The sequence below is a fragment of the Lepidochelys kempii genome, chromosome 9, assembly GCF_965140285.1.
Source record: "Lepidochelys kempii isolate rLepKem1 chromosome 9, rLepKem1.hap1, whole genome shotgun sequence".
NCBI classification, from domain to species: Eukaryota; Metazoa; Chordata; order Testudines; family Cheloniidae; genus Lepidochelys; species Lepidochelys kempii.
In genome coordinates, this window is record NC_136388.1 from 35136145 (window position 1) to 35151624 (window position 15480).

The 15480-nt window shown below is 40.0% G+C and overlaps 1 protein-coding gene across 6 annotated transcripts in view; it reads right to left on the reverse strand.

The window, feature by feature from the left end:
* RHBDD1 (rhomboid domain containing 1) overlaps window positions 1-15480 on the reverse strand; it is an 88695-nt gene that overhangs the window by 47952 nt on the left and 25263 nt on the right. For all 6 annotated transcript variants that reach the window (XM_073359898.2, XM_073359894.2, XM_073359896.2 and 3 more), the window contains 2 exons: window positions 8005-8093; window positions 6225-6275 (listed from right to left, as the gene is read on the reverse strand). In XM_073359898.2, the coding sequence (XP_073215999.1) occupies window positions 6225-6275; window positions 8005-8093 (140 nt within the window). The remainder of the gene's footprint in view (window positions 1-6224; window positions 6276-8004; window positions 8094-15480) is intronic.

The following is a 15480-nucleotide window of genomic DNA, read 5'->3' on the forward strand; positions in this document are numbered from 1 at the left end:
CCCTCTCAGTTTCCTCTTGCCAGTAACTCTGACAGAGAGGTAGGAGGGTGGTCATGGAATGGACATACGCAACATGTCTCAAAGAACAACAGGCGGAGTTGACGGTACTATCGCTGGTTCGGGGGAGGAAGAGTGGCCCAGCACGGGTCTCACTACATTAAGCTCTCCCCACTTGTCTCTGTTCTGCACCAGAGAGCATCATCTCCAGGTGCACCGTTTATGTTTCTTACGTTTATTCCTCTGCACCGGAAATGATAAACGGTACGAGAGGGGTGCTCCACACGGATGTTGAAGTGCTTGGTGCTGATTCAGAGGGGCTCAGCTCCAAGACTGTTCTGAGGGCAGCCTCCATGAGAATGGCCTTCAGCATAAGGTCCCTGTCCTTTTTAGTAGGAAGTCTGAAGTCCCTGCCGATCTGGCACTTATTTTACATGAGTTTCCCCCAGACACTTTAAACAGCTAGAGTGCAGGTCACTCACCAGCATAGGCTTGCTGCAAGAGGCCCATGGCTTGAAGCCCTGGGACCAGGCCATGCCCAGACCCTCGGGCAAAGAATCCCTTGATGATGCGGACCAACTATTCACACTACTATACATATTAACACTAAGAAGTATTTACACTAACTACAATAACTACACAAACCATGCACAAAGAGTCCAAACCACTGGGAAAGAAGCCTTGCTGCAACAAGGATTGTTCCAGCAACCATCACGAGCGGTAAGAAGGAACTGAGAGGGTTCAAGGCCAGTGGCGCCCCTTACACAGGCGCATATGCCTGCGACTCCAGAAGGCATCAGACCCGGCCCAATGGATACCACTGAGGGAAAAATCTCCAGCTACCCTGCACGCACACATCTAGGATTGAATGGACATGTGCAAGTACTCGAAGAAGCAGTGAACTGTCAGGGGGGGAAAAAAAACACCTTAAAATCTTCCCCACCTTGCCTCTCAAAAATACCAAGTATTGGTTGACATTCTCTGGACTATTCTAATCTACCATATATATGATTTCAAAGACTACAAGTTAGCTCAGAAGCATTAAAATCCAGTGTGACACTATGCTCCCATATTCTTCATAAAGATATTGTCATGATATGATTATGGCATAACTATGATACATTTGATACAAGATAGGTCATGTGACATATCACTGAAAAGGTTATGATTTACTAAATATGATTATTCTATTTGTATGCCTGTGCCATTTTTGTATCTCAAGTTATGAATATCATCTATGCTTCTATCACAAATGTGTTTACACCTGGGCAATGCCCACGAGACAGAATGCAATCAGTCTATATGGCTGGCTGGGAAGGGCCATTAAGGAAAACAATAGGACTCTGAATAATCTCCCACTGGGAAGCCTTCCTGGGAATCTTTCCTGAGGCCCTTACAAACAGCCTCTGTCTCATGGCTGCTATGGCACTACAGACGCATGTGACCAAGTCACCTGGTAATGGACTCCATCATAACACTAGTGTTTTTCCACTAACCGGGCATGGGAATCAAACTGGGAGACAAATGGTTCCCGCCTTATGCTAAAGCTATTTAAGGCAGGGGAGTGACATTATTGTGGTTCTTTCTTCACTTACTCTCCCTGCCCAAGATGACTGTGGTAAACATCTTAGAAACAAAGACTGAACTGGGGGAGAAGGGCTGTACCCAGGCTAGAGAGTTTTTTAGCCTATGAAAGGAATACCTAGAGTTTTAAGCTACAAGCAAATGTAGCTTGACCTCAAGAATCTCTGCAAACTGCCTAAAAACAACATTTAGAGTGAGAATCTGCTACTTATGTCCAATTTCTTTAGTATATTAAGCTTAGACTGTGTTTTGTTTTATTTGCTAATTAATCTGCTTTGATCTCGTTGCTATCCTTTATAATCACTTAAAATCTATCTTTTGTAGTTAATAAACTTGTTTTGTTTTGTCCAAAACCAGCTTGTGGAAATCGTAACCTGGAGCAGAAAGCTGTGTATGTTCATCTCTACATTGAGGGAGGGGGGCAAATTTCATGAGCTTACACTGTACAGTTCTCTGTGCAGTACAAGACGGTATAATTTTGGGTTTACCCTCTAGAGGGGGTGTGCACTTGCGTAACCGAGCAGTTCCTTAGCTTAGCCTTCCCATGCAAAGCTGATCTCAGAATCTGTGTGTGCAGCTCAGCAGGGTGTGTCCCTACCTGTAAGTGTGGTGGTGAAGTGCAGTCTGAAGCCTGAGAAAGTGCTTGGCAGGCTTGCCTCAGCAGTACAGTGTCAAGGGAGCCCAGGCTGGTGGGCAGGCGGGCACAGTGGTACCCCAATTCTAGGCGGAACCCCGGGGGGGGGGAGAACCCGTCACCTCAGTTCCTCCCATCCATTCAAAAATAAACTGGATTTCTTCTCAATTTGAAAAATAAGATTTAGAATATTTATGCATGAATCAAGCTGAGCATATCATTTCTCTTTATCTTCGGACTTAATACAACTAACAGTCATATTAATTAACTTAAAACATCAGCAAAAAGTTAGCCCTCATATTGCGGTCCATGTGGATTTCTTGACATATGTTAGGTAAGAGACAAGGTGGGTGAGGTAATAGCTTCCATTGGACCAACTTCTGTTGGTGAAAGACAAGCTTTTGAGCTACTCAGATCTCAAGAAGAGCCATGTAACGCGAAAGCTTGTCATGGTGGTTCTATTTAAAACCATATTTTTACATACCAATTAAGCCGACTGCATGACCCTGACTATTGATTTGTACATACTTTTGATGCAATCCTTACATATTTCTCCCCATTCACATTATGTTCATTGAATGAAGATTTTCTCTCCTGTAAATGTAAGTTTATCTTCTGGATGTAATTTTATGTTGCACTTATCATAGAATCATCCCCATCTGACTAAATCATCCCAGGCAGGGCTTTGTCAAGCCTGACCTTAAAAACCTCTAAGGAAGGAGATTCTACCACCTCCCTAAGTAACGCATTCCAGTGTTTCACCAGCCTCATAGTGAAAAAGTTTTTCCTAATATCCAATCTAAACTTAGCTCAGTAACTGCTTACTGAATTGTAGGCTGCAACATTGCACATTTGAACATTATAAAAATAATTCTGGCACTAAAAAATGTAAATATGTTCCTGGCCATAAAAAAAGAACGAGTCATGTTTTACATCTGTTCCATAGTCAGAGTCTTATATGCTCAAGGTACTGCATTTGATTCATTACCTTCACAAAAAGCCCTCAAATTGTATTTCATAATGAGAAAGGGCCTCAAAACAACATCCAAGTTATGTGGGGTTCCTACTGTTCTAATTCTACCGTTCATATTTTCATGAACTACATTTCTAAATAACCCAACATTCAAGTACTTATCCTAAACAAATTAAATACTGTTTACAACTACAAGTAGCTTGGCAGTCACTCATGAAAATGTAGCTAATGCATACTCCTTCAGCCTGCCACCCTCCACACAGACTCTCCCAATCAATCACAGCCCTGCTTGATGTAGGGCTGCACCAAAGATTGTACCTTTGGTGATAAGGAGCCCCTCTTATTGGCCAGCTCAGCCTAAAGGGGGAGATGCAGAAGCGTAATGTTCTGCACCCTCCTCCTTAGTTGTGAGCTGGGGGAGGAATCAAAGGACCATTCAGGTGCTCCTTCTTCTACAGCAAGGTCTACCCTCCCACCCACCTATATGCTGGGGGAGGAGGGAAACAAAGCTTAAGAAAAGCAGTTGGTCGCTATCCTTGGGAGACTGTATTGGTACATATTTGCCAAATGTAAGTTACTATATTGATTGATACAGAATTGTGTTAACGTTTCCATGTGTTCTACTACTTTATGTTGCAATTTTGGTGGTGGATGTATTCTTTGCAGGAAGTACATTTGTTCTGCTCTTTGAGCCAGGACGGCAAGAAAGAGAAGATGTACGTAACCCCCAGAATTGTGATTCTTATGTAGGTGGGACTGATACTCGTAAGCAAAAGCTGCCTCGAGTCTGTCCTGTGTTGGCCCTAATCCTCTCTACAGGGATGGAGCATGGCTTGGTACAAGCTAAATGTCCAGACTCGTGTGGGACAGAGTATCTCTACCTGGTTAGCCATTTTTACTTTGGTATCTGCCAAATCATGAAAAGGGGTGGCTCATGCTGAGTGGCTATAGTACCCTTTGCTGCATATCCCTCCATTTTTTAAAATATTCTTGTTATTTAATAAATTTGAGGCTTTGTGCCATGAACTGTTCTTAACTTGTAAGGTGTCACTGTGGAGATCCTTTGAGAAAATCTTAGTTGTTACTTCTAAACAACCATAGGTAAAAAAAAATTTCATATGCAAGAGTTTTTAAATTCATGGTGTTCTCTTAACTGAAAGCACAGAAAAAAATGTGTCTTTAAATGGCTCCCATCACCATTCAGCAGGAAAAATTTGAACAGGAAACTAGACCCACTCTTGCAAAAAAATTTTATGGGATCTTTAATTGCCACAAGTGCCAGGGATTACCAAACAAACAGATATTTTGATATGGAAAATACCCAGTCAGAGCTCTTATTAGGTGGAAAATACTCAGAAAAAATATTAATGGAATCCAGGACATGGAATTCTGTCTTTGTTTAATCCTGAATGGCTCGCCAACTACAAAAGCAGTTTCTCCTCCATTGGTGTTCACACCTCAACGGCTAGAAGAGGGCCTCATCCTCCCTGAATGAACTAACCTCGTTATCCCTAGCCTAATTCTTGCTTGCGTATTTATACCTGCCTCTGGAAATTTCCACTACATGCATCCAACGAAGTGGGTATTCACCCACGAAAGCTTATGCTCCAATACGTCTGTTAGTCTATAAGGTGCCACAGGACTCTGCCGCTTTTACAGATCCAGACTAACACGGCTACCCCTCTGATCTTTGTTGAGGAGGGTCATGTGAAGCAGAAATAATGTGTAGGGGTTCTGGGTCATGCATTGGCTGGAGAATTAAAAGAGCCTTAGGAGGAAGGAAGAAGGTAGTAATTAAGCTGTTAAGTGTCCAAAGATAGGAAAGGCATGAATGAAAAATTTCGTGATGATCCAGATATTAGTAGCATAGTAAATGACATCCCCAGCAGTTCCCTTGAGAAACTTTCTTTGGGTCCTTCAATAAATGCATAGAAGAAATGTTTTAGAAAAGAAACATCTCAAAACTATCTCAGCTACTAAAAATTGTTTCCCTAGTTAGTTGCCTGATCTGCTGTACAGTAGCATTAAAACAATGTTCCTTGTCCATTGGCATCACAAAATGATTGCATGACAAGACTAGCAGTAAGTGTTAATGCCACTGCTAATGTTGCTGATCTGACTTTGCTTTTGCTTTTTCCAATAGGGGCCCACCCCAGAGAGGAGAACAGAGAATTTAAGGGCTGTGTTGTTATTGCTGCTGCTATTACTACTACGTAACAAGAGAAAAACATCTAGTAGCAGTGAAGAAAATAGCATGACAGAAAGAAATAGAGACAGTGTTAAGTGTCATTCCACAACCATTACTGTTTTTACTAAAAAATGGCAATTTGAAATTCATACTCAATCTGAATGCAGTGGGTGGAGTATACTAACTCTGGTTGCACAGATCATTTCTTTTGCTCACTGGTTCAGGAAATGGGAGAGTTACTGAGATAATTACACTAAGGGTTGTCATCCTTTGTAGGTTTTCACCATGACTAATATTATGCCTACATACAGTATGCATACCTTGTGAGGTATTGGCTATGTGAAGCAGAAATCACCAGCACTTGTCTCAACACATCTACCAATGTCTACATACACCTCACGCTTCCGGTATTTACATAATGCGACATGGTACAAAAGACTGCACTCTAACCAATTTCCTCCACTGAGATTTTCAGCCTCTTTGTAGAGAAACTGCTGTTGAACTACCTATACAGTCACCTAAACAGGAAGGAAAAATGTGGTACAGTATCACCAACATATAGTCTTCCACCGTGAATGCTTTGAATTTCATATAATTTAATAAGAACAATGTTCAAAGTTGCTATTTAAAAAAAAACCTAGTTATTTTATTTGTATATTTTGAGGCCAAAATACTTTCTTATGTACATACATAATTTTCCCCCACTTAACCAAATTTCATTTTCCAAATAACCAAATCTTCTACAATTCATAAAATTGTATCTTTATTTTTATAATTTTAAAGAAAAAAATACAAAGTTGAAAGGAAAAGTGAACAAAGTCTTTAGACAATTGAGTGAAAGTGCTCACCTGAGTAGTAGTCTCTCTGTCTTACAGAATCATTAAAGCAGAAAAAGCCACCTACCAGGAAGAAATGTGATACACTTAATATTCATAAATAGTTTTATAATCCTTCTACAAAAATTAAAAATTGACTTTGCAGTAATACCACCTACAGAATCTTGGTCTTTTGTGATGAGGCTCTAGAACAGCGGGTTTTCTATAAAATTTTGCCCAGCAATAATCAAAGTATTTAATGTTTATAATCTTTATATTTTTCTCTGAGTCTCAAAGTGATGTCTGATATAATAAAAAGGGAAGAACCATGCAGAAAAGAAAATACCCACAAACAGCCCAGTAAACATTCTGCAGAATTAATGGTTGGGAAATTTTTGCAGCTAAATTGTGCACTGGGGAGCTCCTCTGGAGTAGAGAAAGGAGCTGTTCAGTTTCAGGCCACTCCACAGAAAACTTATGGCTAGACTAGCCCCTGTTCTGTCTGTGCCCTGCTATACAAGAGGAGGAAGAGAAGACTTGAGGATCCAGGAAACAATCTCTTGGCCCTGCCCCCAAATCCCAGCTGCACAGCAGTGCCCAAGTGATATCCTTCGGGCAGCAAAGAGCTCTCTTCAAATCCTGCTCCACCCACTGTACAACACTGGTTCTACCACCAGACAGTACTGCTACAGATGGGTGAAAGATTCACCTGTAAAAAAGGTGCAAACTGTCTCATATCAACCAAGTGGGTTGTGAAATCTCTCTCTCTTGGTTTTGTCACTTATAAGTCCTATATATCTAGAACTTACAGAGGCTTCATCACCAAACCCTGCACGCACTTCAAGCACTGACAGCAAGTAGGATAAATCTTCAGGCTAGTGACCTACTGGATTATTTGTTAAGGATTTATTTTAGTATTTAAAAATAGAGCTAAAACAAATCATTTAATATAACAGCTTTGGTGAAAAGTAGAAAGAGCACAGATTTCTGAACTGATAATATAGCCTCATTATACATTAGCTATATTCACATTTAACAAGGTATCATGAATAAAATAATTAATCAACCTTATCACGTAAATAAGCTACATATCCATATTTATTAATATTTTTAGTTTATACAAATATTTATTGTGAAAAGCTTTTGTTATGCTGAGAACATCAGCTACTATAGAAAATTCAAAGCACTACTTTTGACTATTTACATTTTTGAATGAACATATAAAAACACACTTTGTCATTGGGCCCAGCCCTGCAAACGTTCAGTAATGTGGCCCTTGTATTTTTACCTCATTGAAAGAGTGAAGTCAGTGGGACTACTCACATAAGGAGTTGCAGGACTGGGCCCATGGTTTGTATTTCTAAATATACAGATATGCAGTATTTGCATTTCCCCCCCATTTAACTAGCACCTTGTGTAAACCTGTAGTAATACAATACCAAAATCAACAATATTGAAAATTCTTTAGACAACTGTCTATAACGCCAAAAGCTCATTTTTAAAATGTGGGTACTTCCAATATAATATATACAGGTAATAAAAAGATAGAAATGTACCATACTCAGTATAATATAACAACATGATAGTTCTCTGGGTTTACTACATTTCATTTAAAATTAAGGTTTTTAAATAGCATTTTAACTTTACCCCGATCTTTTTTTAATAATTTATTGTCTTCGGAAGTACAAACATTTGAAAAATATTTGATCCTGTTCTTGGCTCCATTTATTGTATTTCTAATAACCCAAATCTTAAATTTAATATTAAGCTAGACTGTTAACTTCTTGTCACGCCAAGAGTGTTCACTACATACCTGCAGTTGCTTTCATGAGCATCTTCAGAGGCCCCAGTGTGTACATCAATCCAACAAGAATACCTGCCAGGTGCCCAGCAAAAGAAGTCCTGGGAGGAACAGAATCATTTGCGAGAGTTTGTATGGCTGACGATTAGATATATTCTGTATTCCCATTATTCCAATGTATGTCAATTGGTCACAGTTTGCAGTCTTTGTTCCATATGTCTTTTGTTCTGTGCAGTTTAATACATCTCAAAGAACAACATTTTCCACCTTTTTTGACCACTGAAATGAGTAACAACCACAATATGTTTTAAAGGAACACCTCTGACCAAAGGAGGAGCTAAAAGTGACTGATGTATTACAAGAATCAATACGCCTCAAACAAAATAAGAAGAGTTAAACAAATTGTATAAATTTCATTCAGCTTTAGTTTGTTTCTGTTGTACAAAAAGCATCATCTAAAATTAGTTCTCTTTCAGCTCTTGAAATTCCTGATTCAGCATTACACTGCTCCAGTTTTACATCAATGGTACTCTACTGAAATCAGCGAAGCAACAAAAGCATAAAACTGGAGTAAAGCCATGGTAAATCAGGTCATTGTAAGAGGTAAATTACCACACTGTGTTTATAAAATAATTCAGAACTACTGCACATTTTAAAATATTAAATATATATGAGCGGCAACAATAGCTTTTGTAAGTAAACAGATCTGGCTTTGTTTCTAAACAAGAGCTTTATATAATTAATATTTTTAATTTTGGTGATGGTGTGGATAATGAAGTTCTCTTTCCCATGAACTCACTATAAACTGGCTAGCAGTGCAAGGCGTCTTTAAAACTGTATGTGGGAAAAATTTGGTCCTACTCTTTAGTTTTCTAAGACCCTCCAGTGTGACCCCTACTCAAAATCTCATTATATAGTAGTACTAAGTAATAAGTAGTATGGCAGAAAAGGATCTAGGATAGTGGTCCCCAAACTTTTTTCTGTCACGCCCCGCCTTACCTGTAATGGAATCTGTCCATGCCCTTCACCCCCAGGAGCTGCAGTCGGGAGCTGGGGCCAGGACCAGAGCCACGGCCAGGCTCTGGGCCATGGCCAAGAATGGAACCAGGCCCAGGACCAGAGCCACGGTTGGGGCCAGGAGTAGAGGCACAATTGGGGCCAGGAGCCGAAGCTGCGGCCGGGAGCAAGGCTGAGGCTGGGGCCCGAGGCCGGGAGCCAAGCTGGGGCTGAGGCCAGAATGGAGCTTGGGGCAGAGAGGGGCTGGGCGATGCTTCCTCCCTGCCCCCAACTGGGGTTGGCTCAGGCCCCACTGTGCCCCCTGAACATTCCTCTGCACTCCACCAGGGGAGTGCACCCCATCGTTTGGAGATTATTAGGAGGTTATTAAAGTGGATCACAAGTTGCATATAAGCCAACGATGTGATGCAGTTGTGAAAAGGGCTAATGTTCTGGGTGTATTAACAGGAATATTGTATGCAATTCACAAGAGGTAATTGTTGCACTGTATTGAGCACCTTGTTGCACTGTATTGAGCACTGGGGAGGCCTCAGCTGGAGTACTGTGTCCAGTTTTGGGCAACATACTTTAAGAAAGATGTGCAAAACAGAAGAGAGTCCAGAGGAACAACTAAAGTGATAAAAAGTTTAGAAAACCTGAACTATGAGGAAAGGTTAAAAGAATCAGGCAAGTTTAGCCTTGAGAAAAGAAGACTAGGGGAAAAGGAGTAAGGAACAGAGAACAGTCTTCAATTATTTTAACATCTATTATAAAGAAGATAGTAATTGCTCTCAGTATCCACTCAAGGCAGGACAAGAGTAATGGGCTTAATCTGCAGTAAGGGTGATTTAGGTTAGATATTAGGAAAAGCTTTCTAACTATAAGGATAATTAAATATTTGAATAGGTTACCAAGTGAGGTTGTATAATCCCCATCATTGGAGGTTTTTAAGACAAGGTTGGACAAACACTTGCCAGGGATGTCTAAAGGGCCTCTTGAGTTCCCTGCTAGCTCTATTTCTATGATCCTGTGGTTTTTCCTAGCAATTACTGATTTGTTAAGGAATTTGAAATTGGAAATTTTCTTCAGGAAAATCCCTAAATTCCCATTAAGGCTCTAGTGCAAATAGTTCTTTTGAGCTTCTTAACCCCTTACAGGTAAGGAGGAATTCTAGGCTACTCTTAGCTGTATGGTTATTTCAGAGTAACAGTAGTGTTAGTCTGTATTTGCAAAAAGAAAAGGAGTATTTGTGGCACCTTAGAGACTAACCAATTTATTTGAGCATAAGCTTTCGTGAGCTACAGCTCACTTCATGGATGAAGTGAGCTGTAGCTCACGAAAGCTTATGCTCAAATAAATTGGTTAGTCTCTAAGGTGCCACAAGTACTCCTTTTCTTTCTGTATGATTATGACAGTTAACAAGCATACTTTTGCATGTCTCTATTTTTGTCTTGGTTGTGGTGGCACAACCAAAAATTTTAACTCAAAGGCAGGGCTCGGCTCAAAATGTTTGCAAACTGCTGCTCTAAAGAGTAGGTTTTTAAATTTAAGAAAAAATCCAATGATTCCCTGTTCCCTAGTTTCAGTCAGAAACAATTTCAACAGTGATTTCACCAACCCTTTCAAGAAACATTGATGTATTTCAGGCAAGTACCAGAAGCCTCAAATCTGGAAGCTCAAATCTGAGAGTGAGGACCCATGTAATGAGTCAGTGCACAACCCCACCAAAGTCAACAGGACTGGACACAGAAATGGGCACAGGAGTCCACCCACAAAACAGCTTGTAGAATCAGGTCTGAATTAGTCCTGCAGATTTTCATGACAACCAATTTGCACAAAACCATTTGAAATTCACTCATGACAACCAATCTAACACAGAGCCAACATGAGAATAGAGGCACTTCTGGCTTTACATACCTGAAGGCCTCCCCATGTGACACCAGAGGCTGGAAGTTGCCAACCCTATGGATATTGGATGGGGTTTTATTTAAGAGTTTTGGCACAGAAAGGTAATTTTGGTTATCATTTTCAAGCTTGACTAAAGATTCCAGGTGCCTCAGTTTTCTAGAAAGGCATTTTCTGAATATGCCTTCTGAAACACCCTTTTTAGGTGCCAAGTTGAACACCCAAATATTCAGGTACACAAAACTGCTAGTTCTGAAAATCTTGACCTGTGTAATTTTATCAATAGGCATATGTACAATAGTTGGGGAAGCTAACAGTTTGTTTAAAAAAAAAAGCTGTTAGGCTAGGTATAATACTGAAAACAAAGCACACAATTTGGTAGTAGTAGTAGTTGTAGATAGAAGTATCTACATAAAATGCATATAAATAAAGACGTGATGTGTGTTTTATCCCTTCCCCCACCCCCACTGACAAGGTTTGTTTTACTAGATTATAAGTACTTCAGGGCAAAGTGTATAATATATATTTAAATAGCACCTTGCACAACTACTTATTTGTTTTGTGATGGCACACAGAGGCTTCAGCAATGATTGGGGGTCCCCACCAAGAGCTGCTGTATTACCAATAAATTATTATTAATAAATAAATAAAATAAAATAAATAAATAATGAAGCAGAGTAAAATGGTAAACAACTAAATACTTCAGCAGAATGTTAGAAAACTCCAACTATCATAAACTGCAGCATTTAGATTGTTAAAATGAACAAGTAGGAAGAAAATATTTATATTATAAATGTTTAATAGATTAGTGCCAAGCAACGTGTTGATTATATTATCTCAGTAAATTTCTATATATAGGAAACTACATGGCCCTAATGATTTACTATATGTAGGAATAGTGACACTAATTTCACTACAATAAAAAGGGGAAGTACTACTTTTTAAAATAATCTTTAGAGGAGGTGGTGAGGTGAATAGCAGCACAGACAATTATTTTCACTCCAACGAGCAGTCAGACAAAAGATTAGCTTCTCACCAATGAACTGTGTTGTTTGAACTGCTGCCACAGTTAACCTGCGTATCTCAATCACACTCTTGAAATTCCCAGTTGCAGGATCATTTACAACAGGTCACTTCTTTAAATGTGCCCACAACCAATTCAAGAAAAGAAGAGGACACACTCTATCCATGTACCTCCTGAATCGATTTATATTGCTGTTACAGCTTTCATTGGCATAACATTACTGTGAAGACATATTAATGGTACTGCAGGCAAGAGATAGGTGGTGTACTCAAAGTAACAGAAATGTTTGCCATGCAAGAGTAAGTTGTCTCATTGATTTAGCAGCTCTCAAAGAGGAAGCTATAAACTAAAACCTGAAGGAGACTGAAAGTTTCTTAGCATCAGCAAATTAAGTCACAAGTCAATAACTATAATCACTATTAACATGGCAAAGCTATAAGGCAGCTCTCCTCAATAAAGCAGTATTTAAATACAAGCGATATTAACAGTGTGGTCCCTAAACTCAACTAGTGAGCAAAAATACAAAGCTTTTAATCAGACTACACAGTAATATAGCAAAATATCAAAATCTCATGACATAAATCTTTTAACTTACAGCTGTACAAAATGTTGACAATGATACCTGAAACTATACAAAACTCTCCTTGTTTCATGAAAAACTCAAAATTCAAATCAGATTTGACAAATTATCCTTCAATATTTGCAAAATTAAGCCCAGTTTTGAGCAAACCTGGAATGGTTTTTGGTTTTACATGAAAAATTGAAATTCTCAGTTGTGCGTGTTGCCAAACTAAAAAAGTAATACTATATTGGAAGTTCTGTCTGGGGTTTGTTTTGAGATTTTAGCTTTCTTTGAAACTCAGGGGGCTTGAACCCACATGGAATGAAACCAAAGAAAATGTTCAGATGGTTCTCTAAGAAAGTGAAACCACCAAGGTTTTTTTGTTTCTTTGAGTGTCTTTTGTTTTTTTACAATTCTATTAAGTCTTACCAAGCTACATGATTGATCCATTATAAAATACCCTTATTTTGCAACAAATAATACACTGAAGACTTCACTGTAGATCTCTGTAAGCCTTCCTCCTATGGATACCTCAGCCAGAATATGGGTAATGGCTGCCTTTAGGAGTCATCAAAGCATGTAAGGAAATGCAATATGCCCATGTGACCCCAGATTCCATCCTCAAAAAGATGCAGAGTTCCACTTTCTTTGTCTTTCTCTCCCAACTAGCTAGTGAAAGGGAGAGCATTTCTCCAGCTACACCATCCTGAAAGGGGCAGAGGATGGAAAGAGTCTACCCATGCTGTGATGGGGTATATAAATCCCATACTGAACAACAAGGGGTTAAGATCTGCTCTGGGCTCAGGCAGTTCCACCCTGCCACACCTGCATGCACAGGAATGAGGAGGAACTTAAAAGGGGAGCAGAGGAGCTCTTTTGTTGGCAGACCAGGGAAGAGAACAGATCTTCAGCCCTCAGCTCCTGAGGAAAGCGCTGACTGAAGGCAAGAGCTTACCAGACAACCATTGCCTGAAGACCCCTCCCTGAAGGAAAGTAGGACCAGATTCTGATGCACCCTGAAAGGGAATTCTTATTACCTCACTTTATTTAAGTGACCTGGCCAAATGGCCAAGTAACAGGAAGAGGCAGGACACTGCAGAGGCAGAGCAGCCTTGGTCAGGAGACACCCAGCAGGAAGGGAGCAGCCACTCCCGGCCACAGGGAGTCAGTGGTGAATCCCATCACACTGCCCTCAACAACTTCCTGGCTGCTGAAAAGTTAGGTTCCCACTCTCTTCCTCATTTCTCACCCTCCAAGTATTTGGGGGGTCATCCATCTTCCTTCCTTCATCTTTCTCAAACCCCTGTAATTTAATTGAGAAGCAGTGTGAAACTCAGTAGAGCACCCAGCCCCTAACCCATACTTTTTCCCTCTACCAGTCTGGCAAAAGTTGGGGTTTATTTCAGAAGGAGTACCATTATCTCTTATCTTCTCCTGGTAATAAGATCAGGTTAAGGACTCACGTGTCTTTGTAGATAAATAATCTTGGATATCACTGTACACAACTGTTTTTGAAGAGGATAGGATAATTCTTCAGTAAGTGTGCTTATTGCTCTCTGCAAATTTCCAAAAGGCAAATCTTTCAAGGATCCTTCCACCCCAATGATCCTTATGTAAGGCCTTCATCTCCTTTTTTAAAGTCAAACCCAGTGTCTGCAGTTTTCGAGTAACAGAATGAAATGGAAGAGTGGAGGTGAGCAAGCAGGATAGGTGTGACTTTGAATAAGACGAAAAAGTAATGCTGATAAAAACTGCACTCCTCTTCTGCCTCTCAAAGTGTGTTGTCCATCCTTCCCAATAGTCTGCAATCTGAGTGTTATTTCTAGATCCATCACTCCTGGATTCTCAGGTGATGCTGTGGCATACGGTCCCTTTTTCATCATCATCAGACCTAATTTGAGTCCATGTCTTTCTGAGATGGACCTTGCCCTAGTGATCTAAACCGTTGCAGCTTCAAGACTAGATTACTGAAATGCACTCCAACAAAGACTATTGTTGAATCAGACTCAAACTTCAGCTACCACAAAAAGTTTTGAGAGGGGAAGGCAATTTTGACTCCATACCACCAGTGCTCCGAGATCCATACTGGTTATCTGTTCATTTGAATACAACTGGAGATGTTAGTTATAATGTAAAATCTCTAAATGGCTTTGGAGGATATGATTACCTGAGAGATCACCCCATTTTCCATGTCTCACAATAGGAGTCAAGAGCTGCTGCTGAGTTCTGATTTTTAATTTTCACTATCAGTGGCAATGTTATTAGCTGTCCATATTTTTTGAACCTGCCTCCCTTGGAAATTCTTCATATTCCAAGATGCACAAGCTTCAGGAGACAACATAAGAGCTATTTGCCTGGATAGGCTTTCAACTGATGTTTTATAAGAGGAAATGGAGAACAGTTGTTGATAAGTAAGGGGATTCATTATGTTCTATTGATTTGTAATTAAATGCAAACCTTGCAGATTCTTTGGATTGGGCACGAATGTAAACTTACATACACAACATTTTTGACAAACTGAAAAATGGATTTATATTCATTAACTTGAATATGATTTCTAATTAAAATCAGGAAAGTTTCTCCGATTCATCATCATTTCCATGATGGTAATACGCAGACTCCGCCATGGGCTTACAGTCTGCTACAACTTGGTGATCAGCCCCACATGCCAGACAGTACCATATACAGCTGACAGATCCACAGAACAGCACCAACTTTCTTGCCCTTCTTGAAGCTATCTTCAATGTCTTGTGTTAGGCAAATAATTTGAACTTGGGTTGTCTGATCACAGCCTGAACAAAGGGCACTCGTGGTTCAATAACCTTGCTGATGCGCATCAAAATCAGGCTCTCTGTAATCTTCTACGTGACACAAATGAGAGATATGTTGCTGACTATTCCCTCTTAGCTCTGGTCTGGTTCATCGTGGAAATAAACTGCAGTTTCATCTCGCAAGCTGGAGACAAAGTCAGCCAGCTCAGGAATCTCCATAGCAGACTCGC